We start from the raw sequence: 22,811 nt of genomic DNA, 5'->3' as shown, positions 1-22,811 counted from the left end.
TCCTCCATCTCCTTCCTGCAAAAACCCTCTGCCTTCATTCTGTTCCCAGACGTACCCTCATTTTCTACCCACAGACCTCACTTTTCCTCTCCGTAGACTCACTTCTGCCCCAACTCCTCTCCACAGATCCGCCCTCGTGCCCTCCTCCACAAAATGTAACTCTCTAGGTCAACAATAACCTCTCTACCCACATTCTCCTCACCCCTTCATTACTCTATGCTCTACACTTCATCTTTCTTGACCTGATTTCCTACCCTTCCTTTTCTTCCTAACCTTCCAACTCTGCCCTCGAAAGCATTTGTTTCTGATCAGGAACGTCTCCTCCACGCTTAGCTTCTCCACAGTCTACCTGCAGCTTGCCCCGAAAGCTGCTTCTCCCCCAGGGGCCACTTCTGCATAACCCTCCCTGGCGGAAGCTGCTTATACTCTTACACTCCGAGGATCTCAGGGTTGGGAGTGGGGTTAGTGTCTCCTCACCAAAGCCCAACTCAGTTCCTTCTCCCACCACCTTCTTGTAAAAACCTTTGCTATTTTTGAGGGTCACGCCATTCACCTGTATTGACTTTTATCCCTCTTCCTCAGGCTGTCATAGACAGATTCCAGAACATCCTACTTTATTCATCAAGCAATACGGGACCCAGCTCACAAGCGTCCTCTTCCCTTTTCCCTCCTCAAGTCCTGCCATCATCCAGGGAGATTTCAATGGCCATGTCAACATCCTGAATGTCTTCTGTATTCCACGTCGGCCTCGCATTCCCATGGCCACACCCTGGACCTTGTCATCACCTGGAACTACTCAGTCATTACTCCATGTCCTGATTACATACAACTCTTTCACCCAAGTATTTCCAAGATACGGGTTCTCTGACTTCTTTGGGACCCCCCAGTCCATGACACTTTTACACTCTCCTGTGCAGTTTAGGTTCTAAGATCCATCATCTCAACCTTTTGCCAGGATCCTCAACTTCCTTGCCCTTTGTCCTTCCATTTTATCCACCTGATAAAATCCAAACCTGTTCAATTAACCTCTCACACCCACCACTAGGTGGCTGAATACTGTTGGGGGAAAGATACATATTACACAACTATGCTGTCTGCTGCTACAAATTAATGGTCATCAACTCATAAGCTTCATTAACTGCCCAGAAATCTGAATGCTGCCTTGGTCATCTTGTTCCCATTCTGCACTGCAGCTATTTCAATCTCTCTCTGCTCTTCTCAAGCCTTTCATATCATCTCCAACCCTTTTCTCACTGGCTGACATCAGGTCCCTATTTCAGAGAGAAATTAAACCATCAAACAAGAATTCCCTCAACTTCTTGCCACCAAAGCTACTAACGTACTAATAATCTCACATGCTTCGTTTTTGTCACAATGCAAATGTCCCTCCATCTTTCTAAGTGAATTTCTCCATCAGTGCCTTGGATCCCCTACATTACTCTTTTTCTGGGGTTGCCACTTTCTCAGTTACTTCTTTTTTTCTATAATTTTATCTTTTTCCTTTTGCTGGATCCAGGCCAACAGCATTTCTCCCATCTGAATAAAAACCAGTGTTTCCTTCCAGCTATTGCCATATTTCTTTTTTGTCCTAAAAAACCAAACATCTCAAAAGTGCATTGTACGTGCAATCTTTACTTCCTCACTTTCCCACCCACTTCTCAATTCACTGTAATTTGACCTCTGCTTCCAGCACTGATCTGAAACTGCATTTGCAAAGGTCACCAACAATTTCCTTGTTTCTAAATCCAGTGGGTTTTTCCTCAGACCTTATTTGATTAATCATCAGCCTCCAACACTTTCCTCCACCAGCCACTGAAACACCATGGTCTACTACTGATTATCTTACCATTCTGGTCACGTCATCTCAATTACCCTTGCAGGTTCATTCTCCCTTTGCCAGACCCTCAGACTTGAGAGCTTTTCAGAGCTCTGTCCTCGGCCCTCTTCTTTTCTTACTCTACACATACTCCCTGGGGAAGCCCAACAAATCAATCCACTGGTGTGGCTGCTATGTCTAAGGCACTACACATTTCTATTTTCAGTTTAGACTTATCTTGCAAACTCCCATCAGGCATACTCAGCTGTCTCCTGGACACCTCCACTTGGATGTCCCACTGGCACCTCAAATTCACCAGGCCCAGAACTTACTTTCTCCTAAAAACCATGCTTCCTCTGCTTTCTTTTTGCCCAAGCCAGTATTTATCCTTCTGGTCTCCTACTTGCCCCAGCAGGCACCAAGTCTAGTTCTTTTTAACTCTTAAGAGTCTAAGGAATCCATCCTCTTCGCTCCTGCTACCTCTCCAAGTTTTTGGCCACCAGAGTCCTTCCACATTACTCAAACAACTTACTAATTGGTCTCCCTCCTTCTCTCAATCCCCACTCTATTCTCTGCATTCATCTTTCTAGAACACAAATCTGATTGTTACTCCTTTGCTAAAGCCCTGCAATGACTCCTCACTGTCCTCAGGATAAAGTCTAAGCTCTTGCATTCATAGGAAACACACTGGCAAATTTTTACCACCAGTAAGTGTCCTGGCTGTTTTGCTCACGGGCCGTGAAATAATTCACGAGTCAGATAGAAATATAGAAGATTTATTAAAGTAAGAGGAGAGTCAGCTGGGCAGAGTCTGCTGGAAACTACTGCCCCGAGTCTTTGTTTCATCTTTAGTCTTATATTTTCTAGTCAGAATGTAAATTTCTTAAGCCTGTAGTGGAATTTTCTAGAGTTCGGCTTTGTCAGTTGGGGTGGGGGAAGGTGCAGTTAAGCCGGTTATCACCACCTTTGTATATGTTATGTAAATTTAAAGTTGGAGTCAGGAGTGGATCCCACACAGATGCAAAGCCTTTCGCAAGTCACAGGGCCAGCACTGGGCTGACGTAAACAGAAACGTTAAAACTGGCATAGTAAATGTATAGGAAGGAAAACCATTAACAGTTGGTGGAAGGGAAGTCGAGGAAAGGAAGCAAAGGAAAGGAAAAAAAGCTTTCAAAAAGTCCCAAGCTAAATTACACTTGTTACATCAAATTATACCAGAGATTCAAACCTCAAAATGGAAGATTTAGTGTCACCATTACAATCCCTCTGTCTTAACAGTAAGATCAACCTAAAAATCAAAGCTGCCCTTGGCATCAAAGACCCTCCAGGATCTGAGCCTACCTGTTCTTCCAAAGTTTCTCTCTCATTAGTATCTCCTCAGGCCAGAAGACGCTCATAAGTTCTGGAACTCACCCTTCAGTTTCCCCTTTTGAGCTCCTGCAGTCCTTTCCCTCCATATCGCCACAAGTCTTTGACGGCCAACCTCTAGGGCCGTCTCCACTGCCATAATGCTCCTTGACACTTTCTGAGCTCGCGCAGAGTTAGAGTTGGTTCATAAATGGTTTCTCTCCGTCTCCTTTTAAGACTTATGGAAGTCAGGGCCGAAAGCTTAACCCTAACTAGAGCCCACCTACATAATAGGTGCTCAGTAAACACGTTAAATGCATGGATAAATGCAAGAAAACGGCACTCCCTAGCTCCTTTGTGTCCCCCACGAACAGGGCTTTCTCTAGTCTTTCCCTGAAGACACTCCTCCCCTCGCGACCCTCCTCCCCCCAACCCCACCAGTCAGAACATGTTTTTCCCACTCGGCGGAGGATGGGCCGGCACGCGCCCATTAGGTCGTTTTGTACGGTTTTCAACCTCCAGCCTTCGGAGCTGCGGCTGATATAGGATGTCAGAGGTAGCTAGGTGATGTAAGTCAAAGGGCACTGCCATCCACCCTCGTAGGATAACACGCAGTTGGGAAGGGAGACCACCCCATTCCCAAAATACCGCAACTCTCCCGCAGACCCTCTTACCTACACAAGAGGGTGGGGACTCTTCCTGACCGGCGTCCCGGCTGACCAATAGCTGATCCACATTAAGGGAGTCAGCCAATGGCTGCGGGCCAGGGATAGGGCAGGGCGGGGAATGGTTGCTAGGGCTGAGCTAGTGGGGTGCGGCGAGAGGCTCCGAGAGAGACTCGGTGGTTGCTAAGGCGCGAGGTCACAGAGCGCGCTCAGGGATTGGGCAGCGTCGTGGGAGGGGGTGGTGATCGAGTAAGGCGCTGGCGTGTTAACGGGAGTTCCGGCGGGAGGGCCGTGTTGAGGGCCGGCACCTTCACCATGCTCTCGGCTGAGCTGGACTACACCATCGAGATCCCGGATCAGGCCTGCGGGATCCAGGGTATGGAACGAGGATTGGGTCCAGTCGTGGGAGGTGACTTAATGAGTCTGTGGGTAGCAAGCGCAGCTGTGGCTCCGCCCCTGCGGCCCCGCCCTCTCGCGGCCCGCCTTCTCACAGGGTCGCGCAGGTCCTGGACTTCTCGGGCCTGGTGAGACCCTCCCTCTTGTCAGCCCCGCCTCCGGAGTGCTCAACCTGTCCGAGCCCCGCCCCTTCCCTGTGTCCTCCGCTGTTGGGGCCCTTCCTTCTGTCTACAGTCGGAGTTTCCAGGTCCATGCCCTCGTTTCTCTCCTTGTAGCTGAAGACTGCGGAGGGCAGGGGCCCTCCTGATTCCTTTGTTTGAGGTCGGGCTTCCCATTTCTAGCCTCTGTTGGCGGTCGTGGCTAGGGGTCCCACTATTTTCCCGGGGTCCTCGCAGAAGAAGCCCAGGACACAGAACTCAACCCTCCCTCCTCTCTGTTCTCCCTGGCAGTGGTTAACAGAGCAGTCTCTGTCGTCAGGTAGAAGTCGGTTCACATCCTGGCTCCTCCCTTTAGTAGCTTGATGACCTTTGGCAGGCTACCCTCTCTGAATTTAAGTTTTCTCACCTGCAAAACGGGGGTACGGATAGTAACCTCCCTCACAGGGCTGTTGGTTGCACCACTGAGATTGTGTTAAGAATCCAGCATACTGCCTGGCATGGAGTGAGTTTAGTGATTAGTATTCTTTTCTTTCCTGCAGTAGTCATATCATTAAAGAAAGGTGTGTGGGAGGCTCCATAAAATCAGCCTGTAGAGCAGGCCTGGCAGTGTGAGTAGGATTGGGGCCCAGAGAATGGAAAGTTTGGCTCCAACTGGGAATTATGGTGGGGAAGCCTCGAAGTTCATGTCAGCTCCAGTGCAGCATGTCTCTCCCCTACGTTACTCCACATCCCACATGGCTTTCATGCCTGTGGTCTCACTGCCAGCCTCATGTTACTACCACAGTGATCTTGCTAATGCAAAAATTTGCTCTTATCACTGCTCTGTGTAAAACCCTTCAGTGGCTCCTTATTGCCTTCAGGATAAATCAAGTCCATATTCCTTAACATGGCATTTAGAGTCCTTCATAATTTATCAGCCCCTGCTTACCTTTTTGATCACTATGTCCTTCCACTATTCAATTTGAGTTTTATGTTCTGGCAACCCAACTGCTTGTGATTCTCCACACACTTCTTGCTTCTCTGCCTTTGCTCCTGCTGTTTCCTTTGTCTGGAATGCCCTTTCCCCTCTGCTGCCCCACACTGCCCCTTTCTTGTCCAGCTCATCAATTTAAGGCTTAGCTCAGATGCTGCCTCCTTCAGAAGGGCCTTCCTAGACCCCTCCCATCACATCTTGTGTTCCTTCGTTGGGGTCTAAGAGGGGAGGGCAGCCCTTAGGCTCCCACAGAACAGATGGCTCTAGACCAGCTATATTTCCCTAGAGCTGGGCTCAGGGAAATCTTACCTATTGGCTTAGGGTTCTTGGGCTTGTAGATGTAAAAGTGCTTTTGAAAAGTTTTGGCATCAGCGAGAGATGAAGCCAGTTAACAGTCTTGTCCTTAGAGAGCCTTCAGCTGCAAAGGGCTGGAACTGCCTTCTGCATGGCCAGTTCTATCTCAGCTCATGTGGGCAGCCGGGTAGCCTTGGTTTGCATTTCATAGCTTCCTCTTACTGGTTCTATGGCTTTGACAAGTTATTGAACCTCCTTGAGCCTCAGATTTCTCCATTGTAAAATTAGAATTATACTGGTGCTTCCCTACTTCAAGGATTGTGAAGGTTACCAAGATAGTGACTGGATGTGTGTGCCTGGCATGTTGTTGGTGTGTTTCTTTTGCTTGTGGCTCCTCTTCACTGCTTGAGGAGGCTAGGTCCTAGAATTGGAAGAAGTTTCGGGGGGCCATTTTGTCCTGCATCCTTCAACTAGCATGAGGGTGTTCCATTGCTACCAGACCTTTCACTGACAGGATGCTTTCTCCCAAACATCCTGGCCTGTTGGAGGTAACTGGGATTGTTAGAAAGCACTTCCCTTTTTTTGAGCCACAATAGGCCTTCCTGTCTTTTCCTCTTTCAGTTCAGCATTTGCTGTGTCTTGGCCATGGGTTAGGTGCTGGTGCCTCAGAAGTGACTCACGGACAGGCTCCCTCCAGGGTGTTGCGGTTTTGGGGAAGGGCAAGGTTTATAAGCAGCAGGTTTCACAATGATGTGGTAACTGCAGGGCCAGAGGGTCGTGGTAGGTGCAACAGAGAGCAAGGTAATCTCTCTTCCTTTCTCTTCAAGAGGACAGCTTCATGCCTTCCTCAGTCTCTTTTCTCCAAGAGAAATACCTCCAGGGCCTTCAGCTGTCCCTCCTCTGATGCAGTTCTAATAATCCTCCTGATTGCTCTCTGTACTGGCTTTAGTTCACCGTACTTTTCCCTCAAAATGCATATCCCAGAGCTGAGCTGGAGGGTGTAGGACCCCTCAGAAGGAGGTAACAGCACTGTGATTCCCTGAATCCATTTGCTTCCCATCTGCAGAGAGCTCCCCTTCAGGCTGACATGGCTTCACAGAGTGATAGTCTTTGGGGACCCCAGAGAATGTCCCTCTTTTGCATTTGCTGTTTAATGGTGGAGAAGTGTATAGGACAGTCATACTTGGTTTCTGGAATTGCTTTCCTCCCGTATTTTCCTTCCATCGAAACCATAGAAACCCAGCACTGCTGTAAGTTGACAGAGAGGTGAGCAGCTGCTGCTGGCATATCAGTTAGCTGGAAGGCAGGTGCAGATCCAGGGTCACTCAGAGCCCAGGCTAGGCAGCTCCGGAGCCGTCTGCTGGGAAGCCCACCACCAGTATCCATGGCTGCCCATGCTGAGGGGAGTCTGTCTGGTCCTTTGCTGAAGCTGAGCCCTTGACCTGGAATCTCCTCCTAACCCACCCACTCTTCTGACCAGTGATCCCCTTTCCCTTCTAAGACCCTGCTTCCATTGCATTTCCTTGGGGAAGGTTCTGTTCTCGGGGACTCCCACTGCAGGGAGTTGTTCTTTTGATGGTTTTGCTCACTGTTGGCGGGGCCTGGTAAGGATGAGGTGCCAAGTGAGCTGAGTAGAGTCAGTTGGCAGTACTGTGGGAGACTGAGCTGCTCTGACATCTCATGCGGAGGCTGCCCTGCCCCTCCTCCCAGCCAGAGAATGGTCAGCCAAGTCCCGCCCAGGGCTCCTCTGTGGTTTGCTGGCAGGCCAGCAGGCCTTCTTAAAGGCACCATGTTGCTCTCCTGTTCAGTAAACATTTTCAGAAATGATTCACAGAATTAACAAGGCTGGGACAATTAATTTTGCTTACTCTTAGAGCACACATAAGGCTTTTCAGGGATCACAGAGAGGGGAAGTGATGGATTTATTGTGAGCCCAGGTTTTATTTGTTTGTTTGTTTGTTTGTTTGTTTGTTTGAACTTTAAAGATCAGACTTATTTGGAGAGCCCAGGCTTTATGAACCTGCTCTTCTGCTAAGCACTGGCCTGGGTCAAAGAAATGTAGACATCGCCTTAACCCTCAGGAAACTTTCACTGGCACCCAGGAAACAGGCTGGAGTGGTCTGGACCACCATGGTGGGCCCCGGTGTTTGGGGCAGCTCCCTGGGGAAGAGTGGCCCAAGCTGGACCAGCGGCTTTGGGAGGGCTGACAGGTGGACAGGGAACAGAAAGTGCAGGAGTAAGGGTGCTGGGGAGGACTGAGAGTGGCCGGATGGAGCAAGGCCCTGGCAGGAGGCTGTGGTGTGTTTTCAGGAGAAGGAATGAGAGGAAACCCTCAAGAGCTGTCACATCAGAGAGGCCTCAAAGGCCAGGTGAAGTGTGAGTTGGGCCTTGATTCTCTTCTTGGTCATGGGGACCCGAAAAGCGCCTTTCTCTTTTTCTAAACAGCGGCATTTCATTTATTGTTTAAATCATGATTTCTTATTTCACATATTAATAAAAACCTTTTCAATTTGTCTGCTCTATGCCAGACCCGATGGACCCTTCACAGACCTTTCTCTGAGGTCTCTGGGTTTCTGTTGACCATGTCTTGCTCGTGTGCTGGGCCTCTCATGATTTTATTAATCCTCACGACCTCCTTGTGAAGTAGGGAGTATTCTTATCTCATTTTACAGATGAGGAACGAAAGCTCCTGGGAAGTGAAGTATCTTGCCCCAGGTTGTCCCAGATTTCAGCTGAGGAGCCTCACTCCAACTTCTGTATGCAGATTTCAGTTGCCATTAGGAAGTGTTGCTTTTGAATACAGTTCCATTTCTGGAAAACAGTTAAGGACATGACAAAGAAAGAGGTGCCCATTAAAGTATTTTTATAACAGCAAAAAATTGGAAACAATATCATGTCCAATAATGGGAGATTGGTCACCATAAATTGTGAAATATTCTGTAGCTGCTCTGCAGCCACTAAAAAGAATGGTGTAGAAATATATAAACTGACAGGGAGAGATGTTCACAATATGTTGCTAAATCGAAGAAAGCAGATTACAAAACGGTAAGATTCCAATTTTATTAGATATTCATTTTCTCCTTTTCTACAGTGAGCATGCATTCCTCGTGAAATAATAATAACTTTGATTTATTGAACTCTTTTCTTTGTACCGGGTACCATGCTAAGCCCTCTATAGTCAGTATCTTATCCAATCCTTTGTATTATTATCCCCATTTCACAGATAAGGAAATTAAAGCTTAGAGAACTTGCTCAAGGTCTGTTTCATAGTTATTAGTGGCAGAACCAGAGATTTGAACCCAGATATATAGTTTTATACAGTATGTACTCTTAGATACGGTGCTACTTTCCAATGCTGTGATTTCAAAAAGTAAAAAAAAATAAATTTAAAATAAAGTAATTTGGTTTAAATATAGTAACTGTGAGACCCTAGAAAATATTTCTGGGGAGTGGAGGAAATTGAGGATTCTTGTATTCTTCACATTTTAAGAAGAAAACATAGTTTTTTTGTATTTTGAGCCTGGCTTACAGATAAACAGAATATATGGTACCACAGACCCTGTGCCTGCTTAGCCCTTTCCTCTGTTGTGTCTGTATGCCCCTGGGATAGGCACAATCTAATTTACGCTTTAGTTTTATGACTTGAACTGTTGATCAATATATGTATCTGTAATTCTTGTATTATTGATGTCAGTGTTGTTTTGTTGAGAAATTCTAGAGGGCAGGGAGCCTGTGAGGTGACATTGTTTTGTAGGGTGCTCAGGAAGTGCCAGGGTTGGAAGGAAGACTTCTTTCTGCCTTGCCAAGGGGCTTCTGAGCATCCATGACTGCTTTGATTTCTCAGCTGCTTCAGGGAACACCCCTCTCTCCCTTTTAAAAAATAACACTTTAACTCTTACTGCAAAAGTGATACATATTGATTTTAGAAAACCGGTGAAAAAAAATCATGAAAAAACAGTTGCCTCTAATCCCAGAAATAATTGCTATTAATACTTGATGTATTTTTTCTATGCATATTTGTGTGTGTATATATGCATGTATACACATACATGTATTCTGTTGTACATACTGCTTTTCCACTTAATGTATTACTGTTAATTTTTTAAAATAATAGCATTATTGAGATAATTCACATACCATAAAATTCACCCTTTTAAAATGTACAATTTACTGGTTTTTAGTGTATTCACAGAATTATGCAACCATTACCACTGTAATTCCAGAACATTTTCATCACCTCAGTATGAAACCCTGTACGCATTAGTACTCCCCATTTCTCCCTCCCTTCAGCTCCTGGCAACCGTTGATCTACTTTCTGTCTATGGATTTGCCTATTCTGGACATTTCATGTAAATAGAATCATACAATATATGGTCTTTTGTGGCTGGCTTCTTTTACTTAGCATATGTTTTCAAGGTTCGTCCATGTTGTAGCATGTTAGCAATACTTCATTCCTTTTATGACCAAATAGTATTTCATTATATGGATATACCACAATTTGTTTATCTGTTTATAGGTGATAGACATTTGAATTGTTTCCCCTTTTTGGCTCTTATGAATAATGCTGTTATGAACATTTGTGTACAGGTTTTTGTGTGGACATGTTTTCACTTCTCTTGGTGTTCTCTTGGTGTGAAAGTGCTGGGTCATAGGGTAACTCTGTGTTTAGTTTTTCTGAGGAAATGCCAAACTTTTTTTCAAAGTGGCTGCATCTTTTTACATTCTCACCAGCAGTGTATGATGATTCTGATCTCTCCACATTCATATCAACGCTGTTATTTTCTGACTTTTTTATTATAACCATCCTAGCAGATATAAGGTGGTATTTCATTGTGTTTTATTTTCCCCCTTCTTCCGTCTCCCCCCCCCCCCATTATGGTTCAAGCCATTGTTTCTCAGTCTAGTTGTGTAGGAGACACAACTCCCTGGCCCATGCTGGTATTATGAGCTTTGCGCTTCTCCCCATGAGGCAGTCAGTCACCGGTCATCGGTCATCCGTCGTTGATCGGCCGCTCACGCTGGCTGCTGGCCACTCACGGCAGCACACGGTAGCCCACGGCGGCACGCAGCAGCTCATGGCAACCTCCGGCTGCTCAGGGCAGCCCAGCTCCAGGGAGAGCTGTTGTTCACAATCTTAGCTGTAGAGGGCGCAGCTCACTGGCCCACGTGGGAATCAAACTGGCGACCTTGGTGTTAGGAGGATGGCGCTCCAACCACCTGTGCCACCGGGCTGGCCTCATTGTGGCTTTGATTTGCATTTCTCTAATGCCTATAATGTTGAGCTTCTTTTCATGTGCTTATTGGCCTTTCGTATATCTTCTTGGAGCAATGTCTCTTCAAATCCTTTGCCCATTTAAAATTGGGTTGTCTTTTTATTGTTGAATTGTGAGAGTTTTTACTATATCCCAGATGCAAGCTCCTTATCAGATATATGATTTGCAAATATTTTCTCCCATTCGTTGGGGATTTTTTTCCTCCCCACTTTTTGATGGTGTCCTTTGAAGTATAGAAGTTTTATATTTTGATGAAGTCCCAATTTATCTACTTTTTCTTTTATTTCTTATACTTTTGGTCATGTCTAAGAAACCATTGCCTCATCCAAGGTCACAAAGATTTATTCCTATTTTTTTTTTTAATTTTTATTTATTTTAAGTGTGTTTTTCCAGGACCCATCAGCTCCAACTCAAGTAGTTGTTTCAGTCTCGTTGTGGAGGCTGCATGTCGGGATCAAACCTTGTTGTAAGAGCATCGCACTCTAACCAAGTGAGCTAACCGGCCACCAACTGGCTGCCCCAACTCCTATGTTTTTTATTATTTTTTTAAATTGTGTTTTTAAATTTTATTGAGGAATATTGAGGAACAGTGTGTCTCTCCAGGGCCCATCAGCTCCCAGTCGTTGTCCTTCAATCTAGTTGTGGAGGGTGCAGCTCAGCTCCAGGTCCAGTCGCCGTTTTCAGTCTTTAGTTGCAGGGGGTGCAGCCCCCCCATCCCATGTGGGAATTGAACCGGCAACCTTGTTGTTCCGTATCCAACCTGAGCCATCTGGCCGCCCCTCTTGCAGCTCAGCGGCAGCTCGTCTCAATCTAGTTGTGGAGGGCGCAGCTCACTGGCCGATGTGGGAATCCGGCCGCCTCCCAACTCCTATGTTTTATTTGAAGAGTTTTATCGCTTATGCCTATGATCTGTCTAACATATTATTGAATATTTCCATGTGATTAAGTACTTTTCTTTCTTAGAAGTGGAATTACTAAGTCAAAGATTGCATGTGTTTTAGACTTTAGAAATATGTTCCAAAATTATGGTGACTGTCTTCTCCTGGCCATTTGCCTCCCCCTTCCACCTGTCTCCCCGTGTCCTGGTTCAGGCCTTTGCCGTCTCTTGCCCTGTGTGTTCAGCAGCCCCCTGTCTGTTCCTGATGAATAATCTCAGTGCAGTGTGATAGGCGCAGTGGCTCCGTGACGGTGCTGTGACAGTGCAGAGGAGGTGCACATAACCCCACCTGGTGCTTTGGGGTGGTGGGCGTAAGAGTGGCTTGGGGAGGACATCAAGGGGGCCTTCCTGGAAGTGAACAGCGAGCTGACTCAGCAGGTGGAGTGGGCATTAGCAAAGCATAAACATGGGCCTGGGAGTAGGGAGCGTGTGTGAGGCCCTGGAGGTGGACGCTGGCTCTGCCACTTCCTGGCTGCATATACTTAGGGAAAGGGACTTACCCTCTCTGTGTTTTAGTTTTCTCATCTGTAACATGGGGACAATAGCTAAGAGTAGTGGCTAACTCCTGGGATGGTGGCAGGACCAAACGAGGCCGCAAATGTTGAGGTTCTGGCTGGGTTGGTCAGTCCCTGAGGAGGGACAGGTGGTGAGGTCAGTGATGGATCTGCTGATGTACAGAGGCAGCTGTGTGTACAGGTTTGAGGCTGAGGTGGTAGATAATTTGGTTAAGACTTGGGCCTTGGGTTTTGTTACCCAGGGGGCTGCCTGGGATAGTGGCTATAAGCTAGTCTCTAGACCACTTAGGTTTACTTTACTAAAGTAGGTCCACTTTACTACTTACTAGTTGTGCAACTTTGAGCAAGTTCTTTACTACGTATCTCTGTGGCTTAGTTTTTCATCTGTAAAGTGAGAATGGTAACAGTACCTTGTTCACAGGATTGTTGTGAAGATTAAATGAGATGATATGCAAAGTGCTTAGAGTAGTGCCTGACACATGTGCTGTTTTTGCTGTTATAGTTTTTCTTTGTGATGGGAAAGAGGGCGAGGGTAGGAGCTGGAAGGAGACGTGGGATTCAGGGAGGTTTATGATGGTTTAGGAACAAGGTGGATTGGATTGCCTAAGTGAGGTCACGGTAGTTTTGGAGTGTAAGTGGGAGATGGAGCTAGTGCCTGTCTTCGGTGCCCGAGGGGCGGTGGCCGGGGCTGGATGTTGTCAGCAGCAGCGGGAGGGGAGAGGGTGATGTGGCCAGTGGAATGAGCATAAAAGGGGCAGGGGCCTTTACAAGAGGGTGGAGGAACCATGATCTGGATGTGGCCATAAATAACAATAGCTATCGCAATTACTTTTATGACTCTGGAAAGGGCAGTGGGTAATGAGAAGAATGCCAGCTCTTTCTCCTTGGATCCATTCTTCACTTTGCAGCCATGTGTTCATTCATTCAGGACATTTGTCCTGAGTGCCTGAACGGGCCAGCTTCAGTGCTGGGCGCTGGGGATGTGGTGATGAACATGACAGTCCCATGTCCTGCGTTTACAGAGCCTGCTGGCTAAGAGGGGAGACAGACATTAAACAAATAATTGTGTAAGTCATTAATCAGTACCGATTGGATCATGCCATTCCCCCAGTTCCAGAATCTTCACTCACTCTCCACTGCTATGGAATAAAACCCCAACTCCTAAGCATGGCTTGAAGGGCCTGCAGGATTGGTCCCAGTTCCACTCTTGACGGTTCTCCCTACCACTGCTGCCCCTTCACCCAGGCGTCTGGCCCCCCAGGACTGCTTGCTGTGCCCTTCACTGACTATAACGTTTCCATAGCCCCCTACTCATGCCCTCTCTGCACCTGGCATGTTCTGGCTGGACCTTCAAGGCTGGCATAGCAAATGTGTTTTCCTTTGGGAGGCCTTTCCCAGTCACCATTACTCTCTCAACCATGTTCCCAGAGTACCTTGGATTTTTCTGGATTATAGCACTTCCCGTATAGAATCAGAAGAGGCACTGTGGCTCCAGTGGGAGGAGGTCATGACAAAGGCTGTGAGTTAGGAGTAGGCACGGAAAGTAGGATGCTAGGAGGAGAAGGTGTCAGGGGAGTGGGAAGTGCCCAGGGGTAGGCAGAGCACCTGTGGCTTCGGGGTCAGCCTCGAGGCCTGGCTGGAGTGGAGGGACCAGTTCCCTTCCTTTAGGAACATGATGGAAAGCTTGGCTCTGGGAGTAGGCGGTGTGTTCAGGGTGTCCGTGTGCTGAAAGTTACTTTATGGAGATGCATATCTGGGGAAGAGTCATTCTACCTGAGTTGGCAAAGCCCAGTGTGCCAGTAAAACCTGTAGGAGAGCAAAGTGGAGTTAGAAATCCCAGCTTCGGAAGGAAGGGTGGGTCAGAGGCCTAGCAGAAGCTGTCTGAACCTTCCCCGACTGGGAATGCACCATCACTGTTAGGGGGGGTGCCCTTAACTTCAGTGGGCATCAGGGGATGTGACTTCCCTTGGCTGCCTTCTCTGTATTTGAGATAAATCCCAAAGCCCTTTGCTGGTGTCCTGGTGGTGGCACCTGGAGGGGGATCCTTACAGGTGGGGGGAGAGGAGCCTGTGCTCAGAGGTAAGGGAGCCTCCCTGAGGCAGGAAGTCCAAAGGCAGATCCAAACGGTAGCTATTGATGACCACACATTGAAGCTGCTGCAGACTGAGCTTTCGGGGCAGTCATCCCCAGCAAGGTTGGGCGGGGCCCCAAGGAGGCCCATACATGGTCTGTCCACTAGAAAGGCCAGTGCAGGTGAAGAGCTGCCCTGACAGAAGATAGGGGGACACTGGGCCGAGAAAGGGGAGGAGAATATTTGGAGCAGCCTGAGTTAGAGCTGTGGGACTTTCTCCCTCATCAGAAGCTGAGGCCAGCATCAGGGGAGCTGGGAGGGCTGGCAGGCGTCAGCGAGGGACTGAGGTGCTGGCAGCTCCTGCTATAGCTGAGTCGCAGCCCAGCCTGGGATCCCCGTGGGTGCAGGCAGTTAATCTCTGAAGGCCGGAGTCGCCACTGCTGGAGAGCAGGAACATTGAACTTTTCAATCACATTAATTTCCACAGGAAATTGTTGTCTTCCTTTTGTCCAAAGGTTAGTGATTTATATTTACCATCCTCTTAACTAGCCTTGAAATTTACTGTTGCCAGGTCACCACCGACCTCCATAAATCTCAGGGTGGCAGCTGAGCATAGCCAAGTGGCTTGATCCTTACAAGGGTACATCCCGGCCATTTTGGGAAGACAGATAACTAGCAACTTCTGTCTCTGCACAGAAGTCCCCCCGAGGGGTGGGTACTCACTTGGCAGAGGAAATGAGATGAGGTCTGACCAGCAGGGTTGCAGGGAAGCCTTTTCAGTAGCAGCCATGGAGCAGGCAGCTGGCGTGTGCCTCAGCGTGTCACCAAAGGAGACATACTTCTAGTTGTGGACAGGGCAGATGGCACAGAAGGTCTCAAGTGACTTAGTTAGGATGGAGAGCATGGGCCGGTGTGACCTTAGGCAAGTAACTTAGCCACTCTGTGCCTCAGTTTCCTCATCTGTAATAATATGACTCAGACTGTTGTTAAATAAATACGGTGGATGTTATTCTCTGGCAGGACAGGGTGGGTGGTTTGGTGTGAGCCTTAGCGTCGGTCTGCTCCGTTTCTCTTTGTAAGACCTTCTTCTTCCATTAGAACTTTTTCTGTAAAGGGCCACTAAGCATTTTATGCTTTGTGAACCATGCAGTCTCTGTTGCAACTACTCTGCTCTTTTAGCATAAACGCAGCCATACACAAGGAGTAAATGAATGTGGCTCTGTCCTAATAAAACTTTATTTGTGGACACTCCAATTTAAATTTCGTATGCTTTTCATGGGTCACAAAATAGTCTTCTTCTTTTGACTTTTTTAACCATTTAAAAATGTAAAAACCATTGTTATTTTCAGCTCCCAGCTCATCCAAAAACTGAGCAAGGGCTGGAGTTGGCCCATGGCTTGTAGTTTGCTGACCCCTGGATTAAAAGGTGAAATTGCCTGGAGAAAGTACTCACTTTCCTCACCTGGGCTGTCTTTGAGTCACGAAAGTGCCCTCATGTGGGTTTTTCCAGTGACCCTGCAGTGGCTCCTGAGAGGCCCAAAAGCCACCTGAAGCAGGACAGAGGAAAGATTCCCGTGGGACCCTGAGGTACGGGGGCTGGCAGGCTGCCCGGGCCCGGCACCTGTGGGTTCCCTGCCTGTAGCCAGAGTCATGCTGGCTCTGGATTGGCCAGTCACTCCCAACCTGCACCCCAGCTCCAGTGCTGACAGTCTCACTGTGTCTGTGTTTCAGAGAACAGCGAAGGCGGGAAGGAGGCTGGGACTCGGCAGCCTCTGGTGATTCTTTTGGGCTGGGGTGGCTGCTCTGACAAGAACCTTGCCAAGTACAGCGCCATCTACCACAAAAGGGTGAGTACTGCAGGCATGTGGACCCCCAGTGCGCTGGGTCTCTGCCACCTGTGGCTGCTCTTGGGGGGGGCTCTAAGCCTTGGCTGCCCTCATCTCTGGGCTGCAATAAAGGCTGACCACCAGTGTGGCCGGCCTGAGAACGGAACCAGGAATGACCTGGGAGGAAGACACGAGGCATGGGGACTTTGGCAGGATTATCGTCTCTGCTGCCAGCTTTGTGGCCTGGTCTGTCCCCTTCATCCCCTTGACCTGCTTCTCCTTCCTTCGTCCCCAGACCCTGCAGTGGGCATCCCAGCTCTGCTCTGCTCCCAGCTGTGGCCCAGCCCTCACGTTTCTGTTGGCTGGATGTTGCCTATCTGGGCAGCAGGAGCCTGGCTGGCTATGCTGGGCATAGTGCGAATTCCCAGGGCTTTTTCTTTTTCTGACCAGGTGAGGTTCTGTCTTAGCTTTGACCATGGTGCCTTCATATTCCCAGAGTAGAGTGGCCTCTTGGAAAAGAGAGTCATGCTTGAGGTTTCCTTGCTTCTTCTCAGGCCGCACCCAGAGTTGGATGTAGAGGTTGTGGTAACTGCAGAGAGCCTTAGGAGGGCCTGGTTATATTTCAAAAGCCCCGTTTCACATCTCTGGCCTCTGGCCCAGCCCTGCCCTCCTCAGCCCCAACCTCCCAAAGCAGAGAGACCCCAGCACAGACAGCCCCAGCTGCCAACTGCGAGCCTTGGGCTGAGGAGTGGAATTCTCCTGGGAGAAAGGCCAGCCAGTGCCCCCCTCCCGTCCTCCCTCCACTGACCCATGTCTGCACTGTGCCTGAGGTGTGTGGTGACCCTGGAATGGGAGCAGGGTTGGGGGAAAAGGTAATTCTGAGCTTGAGGCTCCCTGCAACCAACAAGGCCCGTCCTCTGGTATTAACTTTTGCAGATTGCTTTTACTCTGCAAGTAGTTTCAGCTACTTCTGAATTCCTGTTACTGGGCTGGGCTTGTTTGTCTGGCTTCTCCATTAGACTAAGATCTGTGAGGGCAGGTGGAGGAATAGGACTAAGTGAGTGTGGCTAGAACAGAATGAAAGAAAGGGCATGTGTCATGAGATGAAGTTGGGGAGGGTCCTCGGGATTTAAGCAGTACTGTGAGGTTAGATTTGTGCTCCTGAAAGTCACTGCAGAGCAGGGGAAGGACTGGAAGCTGGGAAGCAGTATGTTGCAGTTGTCAGGACCTTGGGGCTGGTGGTGCTGGTGGAGGGAAGTGGATGGTTCAAGGAGGGGAAGGGAGGGACAAGCCCAGGGAGAGCAGAGGGGTTGAGGTGGCAGGGCTGGTGGAGGGTCGTCTGGGAAAAGGGGGGGTGTCTTTACCCTGTGGTTGGGACGACAGGATGGGTGTAGAGAAAACTTTTCCAAAACCCAAAATCCTAATACTTGATTATTTAAAAGAAAATAAAAACACCATATTCTACTACCCAGAGATTACCTCTATTTACACGTTGGTGTATATCCTTTCAGCTTTTATCTGTGTGTATCTTCTCTTTACCTAAAGGACACCTGTTTTGTACATTGCCTTTTTTCAGATCATGATCTCCACTTTCCCGTGTTAATACATTTTCATCTCATGTAGTTTCCAGCCCAGATTCAGATTCTCTAATATTAGTCTTCAGTGTGTCCTTTGTAGCTGATTTGTCCAAAACCAGGATCCAGTCCCGGATCACCCATTGCATGTAGTTGTTTTGTTCCTTAACCCTCTTTTAAATCTAGAACAGTCCCTGTATTCTCTGGGCTATCGGAGAATATATCTAGGAGTGTGTGATCCCGAATGCTGCTGGAAGGGAAGTACGACGGGGACTGAAAAGCATCATGAGATTTGACCCCTTGGGACAATATGGAGACTTGCATAAGAGCAGAGCAGTCGTCAGACTGGAGCTGGTGGGAGGGGCAAGGTGGAGAAAAGTGTGGGTGTCCAAGTCTGTGTGGAAGGTGGAGAGAGGATGAGATAGAGTTAGAGGAGAACATCATGTAAAGCAGAAGCTTTTTAAAAATGAGATTGGTTTGAGCAGGAATCTAGAGAGAAGAAGAGACTGAAAATGCAGGAGAGAGGGGTGAGGACTGATGGAGCAGGGCCTTGTCCTGGGGCTGAGCATGTGCAGAGAGGGAGAGATGGTTGGCTTCAGGGGAGAGAGAAGAGCCTGGGATCTGATATGCAGCAAGATCCGGGTCCTTGGCATAGGGACTTCTGGGAGCATCTGACTGGGGAGGTGGCGGCAAAGATGACAGGCACCTCGGAAACCTCAAAGTGAGGCCCAGGGAGAGCTGGGCATTCAGAGGGTGAGCTCTGTGTGTGCACTTGCAGGGGGGGGCACCTCATGGCACATTCACAGGAATTGCTGAGGTTATGTCTGTACCAACAGATGTAGTTCTGCTGTGAATACTCCTGAGGAGGAGTGTGTGTGTGTGTGCGTGCGTGTGCACGTGTGCACACATGTGAAGGTAGTGCAACCCGCATGTATGTACCCACCAGTGGTATGTGTGCTGTGGGTGTGTCGGTGGCTGTGCTTTTTGTGTACTCACAGGTGGTGTGGTGGATATACCCTAGTGAGTGGTGGGTGCCGTGGGTGTCTGCAGCTGTGGGATGTGAGGTGGACGGGCTTTGTTTAGTTCGGGAGTCGTATATGTGATGGTGATGTGGGAGTGTGTTTGCATTTGTGGGCAGTGCTCTGTGTGGTTTGAGGGTGGGTGGGAAGACATTTTTACATCCCTCTGGGAGTGAGAACAGAGCACTTTGTGAAGTTTCCCAGAGCGAAGGGGCCAGGTGGCATGAGTGACCCCCTCCGCCGTCTTGGGAGGAGTGCTTAGGTGCGACAGGGTGTTGGTAAGAGCAGTGCCAGGAGCAGTTGGGGCACATGTCAGATTAAGGGACGAAGTCAGGGCTGCCGGCTGGGTTACCTCAGCTGACCATCCCTGTTTGGCTGTGGGTCATTCAAGTACTGGGCCCATGTTATTACTACTACCACCACTAATTACTGCTACTGTTACTCAAGAGTTTCCTTTGTGCCAGGTGCTGTTTTGGGCACTTGAAATACATTTTTTCATTTACTTTTCACCATAACTCTATAAGATGGATGTTATCCCAATTTACAGATGGAGACAAAGACTCAGAGATACGAAGTAAATTATTCTTTGTCCATACTGTTAATAAGTAGTGCCAGGAATTGAACCCAGCCCTGTCTGACCGCAGAGCCTGCCTAACTCCGTGTCCCCTGACAAAGGGCCCTCTGTCTCTAGAACAGGCTGATGAGAAGCGATTAGGACACAGCCTCGGTGGCTTTGACCGCCTTTTCTCACTGGCCTAGAAGGGGATCTGTCTGGAGACTTACTTTGAGGCATACTCAGCCCAGGCATTGAGGGGTACAGAAACCTAGAATTTGGCTCAGATTTCAGAATTTGAGGAACAACAGCGTTTACTATATTTGGAATTTCAGGGTGAGTAGAAGAGTGATCCCAGGCCTTGCAACTAGACAGATTTGGGTGCCCTGCCCCTGATGCCAGAAATGCGGACTGCTCTCAGGACCCTGTGGGAAGGTGGCAGTGGACAGAGACCGCCGTGAGCTGGGTATGGCTCACAAGTGGCCTCTGGTGGTCAAGGCTGGGGCCTGCAGGCTATGTCTCGGGTGTCAGGTCTTACGGGGATACCTTCTGTGACTGGGAGGTAGAGACAGTGCAGAGTGGAGTCGCTGCAGCAGCATATAGCCACGCAGCGAGGCCTTAAAATGTGCCAGAGTTGAGCAGATGAGGGAACAATGTCAGGTTTGGAGAAAGACAGGGAGCAGACCAGTGAGGAGATTGCCCTCTGGTCAGCCCAGAGGTCTCCAAAGCATGCTCTGGGCTCCAGGCTAGGCTGAGGCGGCTTGTCCAGTGGGAAATGATTACTCTACAACCTTCCACTCTGGAAGGCACCATGTCTATGAATGGTGAGCTGGTGCCCAGGCTGCAGCCGGGCCTGGAACACTGCTAGGTCTGTGCAAGTTGGAGCCGCTGGACCCTTCTGACATTAGCTTGTACCCACCTGCCACCCCATCCCTGGGGACCGACCAGGCCTCTCTCCTCTCCCCAGGGCTGCATCGTGATCCGATACACAGCCCCGTGGCACATGGTCTTCTTCTCCGAGTCCCTGGGCATCCCTTCACTTCGTGTTTTGGCCCAGAAGCTACTTGAGCTACTCTTTGATTACGAGATTGAGAAGGAGCCCCTGCTCTTCCATGTCTTCAGCAACGCTGGTGTCATGCTGTACCGATACGTGCTGGAGCTCCTGCAGACCCATCGGCGCTTCTGCCACCTGCGTGTGGTGGGCACCATCTTTGACAGCGGTCCTGGTGATAACAACCTGGTGGGGGCTCTGCGGGCCCTGGCAGCCATCCTGGAGCCCCGGCCTGCCGTGCTGCGCCTGATGCTCCTGCTGGCGTTCGCCCTGGTGGCGCTCCTGTTCCACGTCCTACTCGCTCCACTCACCGCCCTCTTCCACACCCACTTCTATGACAGGCTACTTGATGCAGCCTCTCGCTGGCCCGAGCTCTATCTCTACTCGAGGGCGGATGAGGTGGTCATGGCCAGGGACGTGGAACGCATGGTGGAGGCACGCCTGGCACACCAGGTCCTGGTGCGTTCTGTGGACTTTGTGTCCTCTGCACATGTCAGCCACTTCCGCGACTACCCTACTTACTATACGAGCCTGTGTGTCAACTTTATGCGTAGCTGTGTCCAGTGCTAGGGTCCTTGCCCCACCCACCTCACCTCTGCTCCAGAAATAAATACCTGACATCTCTACAACCTATGCCCATGGGTGGGCTCCTCTTCTGGTTCAACTCCCTATGGCCACTTAGGACTTTGTGGTCCCCCAAGTAGAGAACTCCCTTGGGTCTCCATCCTGGGGGGCTGTGGTGGCCTGCTTATCTCAGGATCTTAGGATCTTAGGGGACGGGAGTGCCGAGGCATGTCTGCGGAAGCCTCGCAGTGGTTGTGTTTGGACAAGGGAGCAGTCAGGCTGCTGATTCCTGTGGCATTTAGGCTGTTAGGGTTAACCAATCGGGGGGGTGAGAGGGTTGATGAGCCCCAGGGTTGATCTCTGATTCCTTGAATGGAAGGTGAGCCTTGTGGGGAGGTGCCAGAGGGTAGGGCCAGGCTGGGGCAGGGGCTGTGATCTCTGCTCCAAGGCCCTGGAAGGGCAGAGCCTCACAGCATGAAGCACCATCCCCATGGATCCCATTTGGCAGTTCACGCAGAGATTTTTCTGACCTCATTGCCAGGGAGTGTGAGGGAGGAGCCAGGTAAGAAGCTAAGGACAGGCCTACCCGGGTCCACCGCACTTTGCCAGGAAGCCACTGGAGCCAGGCGAGTTGTAAGGTGTGTGTGTGTAATGGGCAGATGGAGTGGGAAGCAGGAAGACAGCAGCACCACACGGGAGCTGGGACAAGTGCAGTCGGGAGCCCTGAAGACCAACTCCAGGGAAAGGGGCCATTGGGCTGAAACAAATTCCCTCTTCTCCTTGAGGGAGACACACTTGGTCCTCTCAAGGAAGGAGTGGTGGCTTTAGCTTTGGAGTTCTGTATCATCTATCATTCTACAAGTCATGGCTGTACCATGCTGGCACATAGTAGGTATTCAATAACTGTTTGTTTGAAGGAGCTTATTATGGTGATCGAGGGACTTAGGGAGCAGGGATGGGCTTTGCGAGTTTGACAGGCAGTGGAGGAGATGGCTGGAAAAGCTCTGGGTGGGAGCTGCGTCCTGATATTCTTAGAGCTGATGGACCCTCTGTCTCCTGACCTGAGCTCTGTCTGCATCCAGTCAGTCCTCTGGGACCACTGGGGACAGTACAGCTGAGTCCTAGGCTGTGTGTCTGTATTCTTAGCCATGGCCAATAGGTGGCAGTGCTGCCTGTGCCATGAGATGGAGCTCAAGAATCCCACAGCAGGGTGGGCTTCATGCCCTCACTCTGGGTTAATGTCCCCTATTAGAGAGCATATGGCCCGCAGGTGGAAGTAACCAGCCATCAAGGACCTACTGAGTCCAAGGCAGGGAGAGAGGAGACTTGAGACATGAAAGGAGCAAGCCTGATGGGAACGGGGCATGACCCACTTCTCTTGCAAACCCTCAAGCTGTCACTATGGCTGCTCCAACTCCACAGGCCACATATATTCCCTAGAATCTTAGGCCTCAGGGTCTTGTGTTCAGGAAATTTGGAGCCGTCAAGCTGGGCCTGGGCTGTGAAGGTGGGCTCCAACCAGGGTGATTTGTCATTGGGTGCAGAAGGCAGCAGGAACTGCGAACTGGACCGGATTCTGTATTATGCAACCATCACGGGCACCCCAGAGTTTGATGTGTCTAAAGCAGGGGGTTTGGGAAGATGGGAGGGTAGGTCTGGCATGTGAGAATGTGTAAAGGAAAGGAGTCTGGAGTTATGGAGATACTCAGGGCTTGAATTTTAGTCTTTTCTCAAAACAAGATTTCCCTGGTGGGTGAGGCACCTGCAGCTGTGAGCACC

At 49.3% G+C, this 22,811-nt stretch overlaps 2 protein-coding genes across 5 annotated transcripts in view; one reads left to right on the top strand and one right to left on the bottom strand.

Moving 5' to 3' along the window:
• The window catches only part of ARMH1 (armadillo like helical domain containing 1), a 57,352-nt gene extending 53,380 nt beyond the window's left edge, over positions 1-3,972 (bottom strand). For 3 of the 4 annotated variants that reach the window (XM_019751138.2, XM_074334611.1, XM_074334612.1), the window contains exon 1: positions 3,838-3,972. The gene's annotated coding sequence lies outside the window, so the exon portion shown is untranslated. The other variant, XM_074334610.1, reaches the window with a different exon arrangement.
• Positions 3,973-4,069: 97 nt separating this feature from the next.
• Positions 4,070-21,101, top strand: TMEM53 (transmembrane protein 53). Its single transcript, XM_019751139.2, has 3 exons — positions 4,070-4,204; positions 16,177-16,292; positions 20,385-21,101. Exons 1-3 carry the CDS (start codon positions 4,144-4,146, stop codon positions 21,036-21,038), a joined length of 831 nt encoding a protein of 276 aa, XP_019606698.1. The 5' UTR covers positions 4,070-4,143; the 3' UTR covers positions 21,039-21,101.
• The last annotated feature ends 1,710 nt before the right edge of the window (positions 21,102-22,811 follow it).

The sequence above is a fragment of the Rhinolophus sinicus genome, linkage group LG06 (assembly GCF_036562045.2).
Source record: "Rhinolophus sinicus isolate RSC01 linkage group LG06, ASM3656204v1, whole genome shotgun sequence".
Classification (NCBI taxonomy): domain Eukaryota; kingdom Metazoa; phylum Chordata; class Mammalia; order Chiroptera; family Rhinolophidae; genus Rhinolophus; species Rhinolophus sinicus.
Note: the sequence above shows the minus strand (reverse complement) of the source record. Positions and strands in the feature narration are given on the sequence as shown.

Coding starts and splice junctions, on each gene's coding strand:
- TMEM53 (XM_019751139.2), top strand. CDS start 4,144: ATGCTCTCGGCTGAGCTGGACTACACCATCGAGATCCCGGATCAGGCC. Junction 4,205..16,176: donor TCAGGCCTGCGGGATCCAGG/GTATGGAACGAG, acceptor TCTGTGTTTCAG/AGAACAGCGAAGGCGGGAAG. Junction 16,293..20,384: donor GCGCCATCTACCACAAAAGG/GTGAGTACTGCA, acceptor TCCTCTCCCCAG/GGCTGCATCGTGATCCGATA.